The 12,996-nt window shown below is 39.3% G+C and overlaps 1 protein-coding gene across 1 annotated transcript in view; it reads right to left on the bottom strand.

The window, feature by feature from the left end:
• Positions 1-1,110: 1,110 nt before the first annotated feature.
• Positions 1,111-12,996, bottom strand: part of LOC139417081 (urea transporter 1) — a 32,127-nt gene continuing 20,241 nt past the window's right edge. Inside the window, exons 6-8 of the mRNA XM_071166329.1 lie at positions 11,809-11,943; positions 1,592-1,641; positions 1,111-1,290 (exon numbers count right to left, since the gene is read on the bottom strand). Of these exons, the coding sequence (XP_071022430.1) occupies positions 1,111-1,290; positions 1,592-1,641; positions 11,809-11,943 (365 nt within the window). The remainder of the gene's footprint in view (positions 1,291-1,591; positions 1,642-11,808; positions 11,944-12,996) is intronic.

The raw sequence follows: 12,996 nt of genomic DNA, 5'->3' as shown, positions 1-12,996 counted from the left end.
GCAAGAGATGTGTGACGTTTGGCGTGTTGTGTGCTTTGGGGGTTTTGTGTGTAGAGTCTCGAGAAAAGAAGCCATAGTCTCAGAAATCATCTGGACGCAACTGTCAAAAACTGTAAGAGTAACCGAAAGGTTGTTGGTTAGAATCCCTGAGCCGACAAAGGTGGACAAATGTGCTTCTTCTGCCCTTGAGAAAGGCAGTTAACCCCCGATAACAGCTACTCCTCGCCCACATAACAGCTACTCCTCGCCCACATAACAGCTACTCCTCGCCCACATAACAGCTACTCCTCGCCCACATAACAGCTACTCCTCGCCCACATAACAGCTACTCCTCGCCCACATAACAGCTACTCCTCGCCCACATAACAGCTACTCCTCGACCACATAACAGCTACTCCTCGCCCACATAACAGCTACTCCTCGCCCACATAACAGCTACTCCTCGCCCACATAACAGCTACTCCTCGCCCACATAACAGCTACTCCTCGCCCACATAACAGCTACTCCTCGCCCACATAACAACTACACCTCGCCCAGCGATATAGTCGATAACATTTGAAACCAGGCCCTGACCTTTGCCCTCACCTGGAGAAGTGTTTTCCTCAGGTATGCGCGCCAGGTGTCCGTGTTTCAAGGTTCACATTTTTTGGGGGACGAAAAACGAGCAGTGAAAGTGGAAAAATTGTTTATTTGACAAGCTTAGTAGTAGGCCTTCACAGGCTATAATGACATACAGAGACACAGAAAGTGATTTTTAATCAGCATGTAGCCTATTGAAGCCTACAACACTGAGTCAAAGACATTGACTTCAATCGGTCCCTTTATAGGCCCAGTGAAGCCAGAAAGGCTATGTACATCTCCTCCTTTCTGTATGTACTTGTCCCTGTGGTTCAGTGTAGGGTGAAGTTGCTCCTAGATGCTGATCCTAGGTCAGTTTTGCATATTGTTTCATTCTAATGGTTAAGGTTAGGATCAGGGAAGGGGAAGCTGATCTTCGATCTGAAGGCTACCGAGCAGAAACTCGCTTACACCTGCCAGACTCAGAGCGCCATCATGTGGACAATATCGATATGGACATTTTATGGGTTCAGGCAGTTGTGTGTCTGTGTCTATACGTCAGTGCTGTCTGTGGTCTCTCTGGCAGCCCATTGGCTATGACAGCGGATGTTCTGTTCCGGAGCCATGACTCGACCAGTAGGGATGCGGTATGCAGACAGGCTCCGCCCTGTCAGCAGCAGCATCAGAGTGGCGGTCAGAGTCGCTGCCCAACTGCATGCTGGGAGGCCCACCTGGAGGGGGGGGGGGGGGGGGGGGGGGGGTTGGGAGTAGAGGAGAGAGAGATGGGTGGTGTAGGGAGAGGGGGGAAGGAAAGAAAGAGAGAGGAGGAGCGGGTGAGGAAAGAGGGTGAGAGAGGAAGAGGGGGTGAGGAAGAGGGGTGAGGAAAGAGGGTGAGAGAGGAAGAGGGGGTGAGGAAAGAGGGGGAGAGAGAGAAAGAGGAAGAGTCAGGAAAAATTGAGGAAGTAGGAATCATATACTCTTAAGAGGAAAACAGTGCTGTAGGAGTTATAGTGTGTATGTCTGAGGGCTCACCGTTCCCAGTAGATTACTCAGGGCGATATCAGCATACGAAGAAAGAAACGCTGTAGGGCAGAGAAGATAGTTAATCTACCATCCTACACACACACACACGCACACACACACACACACGCACACACACACACACACACACACCGCACGCACGCACGCAGACAGACAGACAGACAGACAGACAGACAGACAGACGCACGCACGTGCTGTATACCTTATTCACTACATAGTGCTGTATACCTAATTCACTACATAGTGCTGTATACCTTATTCACTACATAGTGCTGTATACCTTATTCACTACATAGTGCTGTATACCTTATTCACTACATAGTGCTGTATACCTTATTCACTACATAGTGCTGTATACCTTATTCACTACACAGTGCTGTATACCTTATTAACTACATAGTGCTGTATACCTTATTCACTACATAGTGCTGTATACCTTATTCACTACATAGTGCTGTATACCTTATTCACTACATAGTGTTGTATACCTTATTCACTACATAGTGTTGTATACCTTATTCACTACATAGTGCTGTATACCTTATTCACTACATAGTGTTGTATACCTTATTCACTACATAGTGTTGTATACCTTATTCACTACATAGTGCTGTATACCTTATTACATAGTGCTGTATACCTTATTCACTACATAGTGCTGTATACCTTATTCACTACATAGTGCTGTATACCTTATTCACTACATAGTGCTGTATACCTTATTCACTACATAGTGCTGTATACCTTATTCACTACATAGTGTTGTATACCTTATTCACTACATAGTGCTGTATACCTTATTCACTACATAGTGTTGTATACCTTATTCACTACATAGTGCTGTATACCGTATTACATAGTGTTGTATACCTTATTCACTACATAGTGCTGTATACCTTATTCACTACATAGTGTTGTATACCTTATTCACTACATAGTGCTGTATACCTTATTCACTACATAGTGCTGTATACCTTATTCACTACATAGTGCTGTATACCGTATTACATAGTGTTGTATACCTTATTCACTACATAGTGCTGTATACCTTGTTCACTACATAGTGTTGTATACCTTATTCACTACATAGTGTTGTATACCTTATTCACTACATAGTGCTGTATACCTTATTACATAGTGTTGTATACCTTATTCACTACATAGTGCTGTATACCGTATTACATAGTGTTGTATACCTTATTCACTACATAGTGCTGTATACCTTATTACATAGTGTTGTATACCTTATTCACTACATAGTGTTGTATACCTTATTCACTACATAGTGCTGTATACCTTATTCACTACATAGTGTTGTATACCTTATTCACTACATAGTGTTGTATACCTTATTCACTACATAGTGCTGTATACCTTATTCACTACATAGGGCTGTATACCTTATTACATAGTGTTGTATACCTTATTCACTACATAGTGCTGTATACCTTATTCACTACATAGTGTTGTATACCTTATTCACTACATAGTGCTGTATACCTTATTCACTACATAGTGCTGTATACCTTATTCACTACATAGTGCTGTATACCTTATTCACTACATAGTGTTGTATACCTTATTCACTACATAGTGCTGTATACCGTATTACATAGTGCTGTATACCTTATTCACTACATAGTGCTGTATACCTTATTCACTACATAGTGTTGTATACCTTATTAACTACATAGTGTTGTATACCTTATTACATAGTGCTGTATACCTTATTCACTACATAGTGCTGTATACCGTATTACATAGTGTTGTATACCTTATTCACCACATAGTGCTGTATACCTTATTCACTACATAGTGCTGTATACCTTATTCACTACATAGTGCTGTATACCTTATTCACTACATAGTGTTGTATACCTTATTCACTACATAGTGCTGTATACCGTATTACATAGTGTTGTATACCTTATTCACTACATAGTGCTGTATACCTTATTCACTACATAGTGCTGTATACCTTATTCACTACATAGTGTTGTATACCTTATTCACTACATAGTGCTGTATACCTTATTAACTACATAGTGTTGTATACCTTATTAACTACATAGTGTTGTATACCTTATTAACTACATAGTGTTGTATACCTTATTCACTACATAGTGTTGTATACCTTATTCACTACATAGTGTTGTATACCTTATTAACTACATAGTGTTGTATACCTTATTCACTACATAGTGCTGTATACCTTATTACATAGTGTTGTATACCTTATTCACTACATAGTGCTGTATACCTTATTAACTACATAGTGCTGTATACCTTATTACATAGTGTTGTATACCTTATTCACTACATAGTGCTGTATACCGTATTACATAGTGTTGTATACCTTATTCACTACATAGTGCTGTATACCTTATTCACTACATAGTGCTGTATACCTTATTCACTACATAGTGCTGTATACCTTATTCACTACATAGTGTTGTATACCTTATTACATAGTGTTGTATACCTTATTCACTACATAGTGCTGTATACCTTATTCACTACATAGTGTTGTATACCTTATTACATAGTGCTGTATACCTTATTCACTACATAGTGCTGTATACCTTATTCACTACATAGTGCTGTATACCTTATTCACTACATAGTGCTGTATACCTTATTCACTACATAGTGTTGTATACCTTATTCACTACATAGTGCTGTATACCGTATTACATAGTGTTGTATACCTTATTCACTACATAGTGCTGTATACCTTATTCACTACATAGTGCTGTATACCTTATTCACTACATAGTGCTGTATACCTTATTCACTACATAGTGTTGTATACCTTATTCACTACATAGTGCTGTATACCTTATTCACTACATAGTGCTGTATACCTTATTCACTACATAGTGCTGTATACCTTATTCACTACATAGTGCTGTATACCTTATTCACTACATAGTGCAGTATACCTTATTCACTACATAGTGTTGTATACCTTATTCACTACATAGTGCTGTATACCGTATTACATAGTGTTGTATACCTTATTCACTACATAGTGCTGTATACCTTATTCACTACATAGTGTTGTATACCTTATTCACTACATAGTGCTGTATACCTTATTCACTACATAGTGCTGTATACCTTATTCACTACATAGTGCTGTATACCGTATTACATAGTGTTGTATACCTTATTCACTACATAGTGCTGTATACCTTATTCACTACATAGTGTTGTATACCTTATTCACTACATAGTGTTGTATACCTTATTCACTACATAGTGCTGTATACCTTATTACATAGTGTTGTATACCTTATTCACTACATAGTGCTGTATACCGTATTACATAGTGTTGTATACCTTATTCACTACATAGTGCTGTATACCTTATTACATAGTGTTGTATACCTTATTCACTACATAGTGCTGTATACCTTATTCATTACATAGTGTTGTATACCTTATTCACTACATAGTGTTGTATACCTTATTCACTACATAGTGCTGTATACCTTATTCACTACATAGTGTTGTATACCTTATTAACTACATAGTGTTGTATACCTTATTACATAGTGTTGTATACCTTATTCACTACATAGTGCTGTATACCTTATTCACTACATAGTGTTGTATACCTTATTCACTACATAGTGTTGTATACCTTATTCACTACATAGTGCTGTATACCTTATTCACTACATAGTGTTGTATACCTTATTCACTACATAGTGCTGTATACCTTATTCACTACATAGTGCTGTATACCTTATTCACTACATAGTGCTGTATACCTTATTCACTACATAGTGTTGTATACCTTATTCACTACATAGTGCTGTATACCGTATTACATAGTGTTGTATACCTTATTCACTACATAGTGCTGTATACCTTATTCACTACATAGTGTTGTATACCTTATTACATAGTGTTGTATACCTTATTCACTACATAGTGCTGTATACCTTATTCACTACATAGTGTTGTATACCTTATTCACTACATAGTGCTGTATACCTTATTCACTACATAGTGCTGTATACCTTATTCACTACATAGTGCTGTATACCTTATTCACTACATAGTGCTGTATACCTTATTCACTACATAGTGTTGTATACCTTATTAACTACATAGTGTTGTATACCTTATTACATAGTGCTGTATACCTTATTCACTACATAGTGCTGTATACCGTATTACATAGTGTTGTATACCTTATTCACTACATAGTGCTGTATACCTTATTCACTACATAGTGCTGTATACCTTATTCACTACATAGTGCTGTATACCTTATTCACTACATAGTGTTGTATACCTTATTCACTACATAGTGCTGTATACCGTATTACATAGTGTTGTATACCTTATTCACTACATAGTGCTGTATACCTTATTCACTACATAGTGCTGTATACCTTATTCACTACATAGTGTTGTATACCTTATTCACTACATAGTGCTGTATACCTTATTAACTACATAGTGTTGTATACCTTATTAACTACATAATGTTTGTTTACCTTATTAACTACATAGTGTTGTATACCTTATTCACTACATAGTGTTGTATACCTTATTCACTACATAGTGTTGTATACCTTATTAACTACATAGTGTTGTATACCTTATTCACTACATAGTGCTGTATACCTTATTACATAGTGGTGTATACCTTATTACATAGTGTTGTATACCTTATTCACTACATAGTGCTGTATACCTTATTAACTACATAGTGCTGTATACCTTATTACATAGTGTTGTATACCTTATTCACTACATAGTGCTGTATACCGTATTACATAGTGTTGTATACCTTATTCACTACATAGTGCTGTATACCTTATTCACTACATAGTGCTGTATACCTTATTCACTACATAGTGCTGTATACCTTATTCACTACATAGTGTTGTATACCTTATTACATAGTGTTGTATACCTTATTCACTACATAGTGCTGTATACCTTATTCACTACATAGTGTTGTATACCTTATTACATAGTGCTGTATACCTTATTCACTACATAGTGCTGTATACCTTATTCACTACATAGTGCTGTATACCTTATTCACTACATAGTGCTGTATACCTTATTCACTACATAGTGTTGTATACCTTATTCACTACATAGTGCTGTATACCGTATTACATAGTGTTGTATACCTTATTCACTACATAGTGCTGTATACCTTATTCACTACATAGTGCTGTATACCTTATTCACTACATAGTGCTGTATACCTTATTCACACATAGTGCTTGTATACCTATTCACATAGTGTTGTATACCTTATTCACTACATAGTGCTGTATACCGTATTACATAGTGTTGTATACCTTATTCACTACATAGTGCTGTATACCTTATTCACTACATAGTGTTGTATACCTTATTCACTACATAGTGCTGTATACCTTATTCACTACATAGTGTTGTATACCTTATTACATAGTGCTGTATACCTTATTCACTACATAGTGCTGTATACCGTATTACATAGTGTTGTATACCTTATTCACTACATAGTGCTGTATACCTTATTCACTACATAGTGCTGTATACCTTATTCACTACATAGTGCTGTATACCTTATTCACTACATAGTGCTGTATACCTTATTCACTACATAGTGCTGTATACCTTATTCACTACATAGTGTTGTATACCTTATTCACTACATAGTGCTGTATACCTTATTCACTACATAGTGCTGTATACCTTATTCACTACATAGTGTTGTATACCTTATTCACTACATTGTGCTGTATACCGTATTACATAGTGTTGTATACCTTATTCACTACACAGTGCTGTATACCTTATTCACTACATAGTGTTGTATACCTTATTCACTACATAGTGTTGTATACCTTATTCACTACATAGTGTTGTATACCTTATTCACTACATAGTGCTGTATACCTTATTCACTACATAGTGCTGTATACCTTATTCACTACATAGTGTTGTATACCTTATTCACTACATAGTGCTGTATACCTTATTACATAGTGTTGTATACCTTATTCACTACATAGTGCTGTATACCTTATTACATAGTGCTGTATACCTTATTCACTACATAGTGTTGTATACCTTATTCACTACATAGTGCTGTATACCTTATTCACTACATAGTGTTGTATACCTTATTCACTACATAGTGCTGTATACCTTATTCACTACATAGTGTTGTATACCTTATTCACTACATAGTGTTGTATACCTTATTCACTACATAGTGCTGTATACCTTATTCACTACATAGTGTTGTATACCTTATTCACTACATAGTGTTGTATACCTTATTCACTACATAGTGCTGTATACCTTATTACATAGTGTTGTATACCTTATTCACTACATAGTGTTGTATACCTTATTCACTACATAGTGTTGTATACCTTATTCACTACATAGTGCTGTATACCTTATTAACTACATAGTGTTGTATACCTTATTACATAGTGCTGTATACCTTATTACATAGTGTTGTATACCTTATTCACTACATAGTGCTGTATACCTTATTCACTACATAGTGTTGTATACCTTATTCACTACATAGTGTTGTATACCTTATTACATAGTGTTGTATACCTTATTCACTACATAGTGTTGTATACCTTATTCACTACATAGTGCTGTATACCGTATTACATAGTGTTGTATACCTTATTAACTACATAGTGTTGTATACCTTATTCACTACATAGTGCTGTATACCGTATTACATAGTGTTGTATACCTTATTCACTACATAGTGCTGTATACCTTATTCACTACATAGTGTTGTATACCTTATTGCATAGTGTTGTATACCTTATTCACTACATAGTGCTGTATACCTTATTCACTACATAGTGTTGTATACCTTATTACATAGTGCTGTATACCTTATTCACTACATAGTGCTGTATACCGTATTACATAGTGTTGTATACCTTATTCACTACATAGTGCTGTATACCTTATTCACTACATAGTGCTGTATACCTTATTCACTACATAGTGCTGTATACCTTATTCACTACATAGTGCTGTATACCTTATTCACTACATAGTGCTGTATACCTTATTCACTACATAGTGTTGTATACCTTATTCACTACATAGTGCTGTATACCCTATTCACTACATAGTGCTGTATACCTTATTCACTACATAGTGTTGTATACCTTATTCACTACATAGTGCTGTATACCGTATTACATAGTGTTGTATACCTTATTCACTACACAGTGCTGTATACCTTATTCACTACATAGTGTTGTATACCTTATTCACTACATAGTATTGTATACCTTATTCACTACATAGTGTTGTATACCTTATTCACTACATAGTGCTGTATACCTTATTCACTACATAGTGCTGTATACCTTATTCACTACATAGTGTTGTATACCTTATTCACTACATAGTGCTGTATACCTTATTACATAGTGTTGTATACCTTATTCACTACATAGTGCTGTATACCTTATTACATAGTGCTGTATACCTTATTCACTACATAGTGTTGTATACCTTATTCACTACATAGTGCTGTATACCTTATTCACTACATAGTGTTGTATACCTTATTCACTACATAGTGCTGTATACCTTATTCACTACATAGTGTTGTATACCTTATTCACTACATAGTGCTGTATACCTTATTCACTACATAGTGCTGTATACCTTATTCACTACATAGTGTTGTATACCTTATTCACTACATAGTGTTGTATACCTTATTCACTACATAGTGCTGTATACCTTATTACATAGTGTTGTATACCTTATTCACTACATAGTGTTGTATACCTTATTCACTACATAGTGTTGTATACCTTATTCACTACATAGTGCTGTATACCTTATTAACTACATAGTGTTGTATACCTTATTACATAGTGCTGTATACCTTATTACATAGTGTTGTATACCTTATTCACTACATAGTGCTGTATACCTTATTCACTACATAGTGTTGTATACCTTATTCACTACATATTGTTGTATACCTTATTACATAGTGTTGTATACCTTATTCACTACATAGTGTTGTATACCTTATTCACTACATAGTGCTGTATACCGTATTACATAGTGTTGTATACCTTATTAACTACATAGTGTTGTATACCTTATTCACTACATAGTGCTGTATACCGTATTACATAGTGTTGTATACCTTATTCACTACATAGTGCTGTATACCTTATTACATAGTGTTGTATACCTTATTCACTACATAGTGCTGTATACCTTATTAACTACATAGTGCTGTATACCTTATTCCCTACATAGTGCTGTATACCTTATTCACTACATAGTGCTGTATACCTTATTCACTACATAGTGCTGTATACCGTATTACATAGTGTTGTATACCTTATTCACTACATAGTGCTGTATACCTTATTCACTACATAGTGTTGTATACCTTATTCACTACATAGTGCTGTATACCGTATTACATAGTGTTGTATACCTTATTCACTACATAGTGCTGTATACCTTATTAACTACATAGTGCTGTATACCTTATTCCCTACATAGTGATCTGTTCAGTGAATAGTGTGCCATTGAGGACTCAAACCCAGCTTCTGGATGAGGCTGTGAGTAGATTATCTCTTTACTAATGAGCCACAACCCCTATCAGGAACAATCTTCTCACCGCTACATTCTCTATCTCTCTCTCTCTGTGTGTGTGTGTGTGTGTGTGTGTGTGTGTGTGTGTGTTGGACCTCTGCAAAAACTATGAAATTCAATCAAGGTACACAATGACTTCCTGATTACCCATTTACAGGATCAGATGTATTCACTGGAGAGGGATGGAGAGAGGAGAGGAGAGAGGGGGATGGAGAGAGGAGAGGAGAGAGGGGGATGGAGAGAGGAGAGGAGAGAGGGGAATGGAGAGAGGAGAGGAGAGAGGGGGATGGAGAGAGGAGAGGAGAGAGGGGGATGGAAAGAGGAGAGGAGAGAGGAGAGGAGAGAGGGGGATGGAGAGAGGAGAGGAGAGAGCCGGTGGAGAGAGGAGAGGAGAGAGGGGGATGGAGAGGAGAGAGGGGGATGGAGAGAGGAGAGGAGAGAGGGGGATGGAGAGAGGAGAGAGGGGGATGGAGAGAGGAGAGGAGAGAGGAGAGGAGAGAGGGGGATGGAGAGAGGGGGGTGGAGAGAGGAGAGGAGAGAGGAGAGGAGAGAGGGGTATGGAGAGAGGAGAGGAGAGAGAGGGTGGAGAGAGGAGAGGAGAGAGGGGGATGGAGAGGAGAGAGGGGTATGGAGAGGAGAGAGGGGGATGGAGAGAGGAGAGGAGAGAGGGGGATGGAGAGAGGAGAGAGGAGAGAGGAGAGAGGGGGATGGAGAGAGGAGAGGAGAGAGCAGAGGAGAGAGGGGGATGGAGAGAGGAGAGGAGAGAGGGGGGTGGAGAGGAGAGAGGAGAGAGGGGGATGGAGAGAGGAGAGGAGAGAGGAGAGAGGGGGATGGAGAGAGGAGAGGAGAGAGGGGGATGGAGAGGAGAAAGGGAAGGGAAGGAGAGGATGGGGATGGATGAGGAGAGAGGAATGGGGAGAGGCGAGGGGGATGAGGAAATGAGGGACGGAGAGAAGAGAGGGATAAGGAGAAGAAAGAGGGATGAGGAGAGGAGAGAGGGGTGGAGAGGAGAGAGGGATGGAGAGGAGAGAGGGATGAAGAGAGGAGAGGGGGATGGAGAGGAGAGAGGGATGAGGAGAGGAGAGAGGGATGAAGAGAGGAGAGAGGGATGGAGAGGAGAGAGGGATGAGGAGAGGAGAAGGGGACGGAGAGGAGAGAGTGATGGAGAGGAGAGAGGGATGAGGAGAGAGGGATAAGGAAAGGAGAGAGGGATGGAGAGGAGAGAGGGATGGAGAGGAGAGAGGGATGGAGAAGAGAGAGGGATGAGGAGAGGAGAGAGGGATGAGGAGAGAGGGATGGAGAGGAGAGGGATGGAGAGGAGAGATGGATGGAGAGGAGAGATGGATGGAGGAGAGAGTGATGGAGAGGAGAGATGGATGGATGGATGGAGAGGAGAGAGGGATGGAGAGGAGAGAGTGATGAGGAGAGGAGAGAGGGATGGAGAGAGGGATGAAGAGATGGATGAGGAGAGGAGAGAGGGATGGAGAGGAGAGAGGGATGGAGAGGAGAGAGGGATGGAGAGGAGAGAGGGATGGTGTGGGGGAAAGACGCGGAGAAGAATGTCTCACCGCTGGCGATAGAGAAGAGGTGTGTCCTCCAGTTGAAGGTAAAGAACAGTCCTCCCACGGCCATACAACCCAGAGCTCCATTAAACCCTGACAGCCCGGAGTACAGGGCCCCGTGACGCACTGACACCGACAGACCTGTAGACACACATAGTGTTATTCTGTCAGATATGAGTCACACAGGCACTGAGAGATTTAAATGTTAAAATGTGCAGTACCAGACGTGTCCAGGAGGGAGAGATAGATACTCATGTTTGCTGGAAGATTATCTCGCCCTCTCTTTCTTCCTCTCCATTTTCTTGTCTTCCCTTTGTACTGTCTCTACCTCTCACTCCCTTTCCCCCTCCCTGATTTCATATCTATCTGTCTCTCCCTCTCCCTTTCATTCCCCCTCCCTCCATCTTTCTTTCTCCATGTTAGCTATTTCCTTAGTAACAGTATATTTGAATGTATGTCAATAACTAACCCACCACACTGTAATTGGTCAAAGAGTTACATGTTTGTAACTCAGGTGCCTTTTTGTCAAGTCCAGGCGTGCAGCCATGTCTTTTTCTCAGGAGAGGCCTCCATCTGGCCACTCTCCCATAATGCCCAGATTGGTGAAGTCCTGTAGAGACTGTTGTCCTTCTGGCAGGTTCTCCCATCTCAGTAAATCATATCAAATGGTATTTGTCACATGCGCCGAATAGGGGGTAGACCTTACAGTGAAATGATTACTTTACAAGCCCTTAACCAACAATGCAGTTGAAGAAATAGAGTTAAGAAAAGATTTACTAAATAAAGTAAAGTAAAAAATACAACAAAAATGAACACAATAAAATAAGAGTAATGTGCGGGGGTACAGGTTAGTAGTCGATTTGTAAATGTAGGTAGGGGTAAAGTGACCATTCACAGATAATAAACAGAGGGGGGCTCAATGTAAATAGCCTGGGTGGCCATTTGATGAACTGTTCAGCAGTCTTATGACAGGGGGTAGAACCTGTTGAGGAGCCTCTTGGACCCAGACTTGGCTCTCCGGTACCGCTTGCCTTGATGTAGCAGAGAGAACAGTGTATGACTTGGGTGACTGGAGTCTTTGACACTTTTTTGGGGCCTTCCTCTGACTGCCTATTATATAGGTCCTGGATGGCAGGAAGCTTGGCCCTAGTGATGTACTGGGTTGTACGCACTACACTCTGTAGCGCCTTACAG

Source organism: Oncorhynchus clarkii, chromosome 9 (genome assembly GCF_045791955.1).
Source record: "Oncorhynchus clarkii lewisi isolate Uvic-CL-2024 chromosome 9, UVic_Ocla_1.0, whole genome shotgun sequence".
Lineage (NCBI taxonomy): Eukaryota > Metazoa > Chordata > Actinopteri > Salmoniformes > Salmonidae > Oncorhynchus > Oncorhynchus clarkii.
The sequence above is the reverse complement of the archived record's forward strand: the minus strand, read 5'-3'. Positions and strand labels throughout refer to the sequence as shown.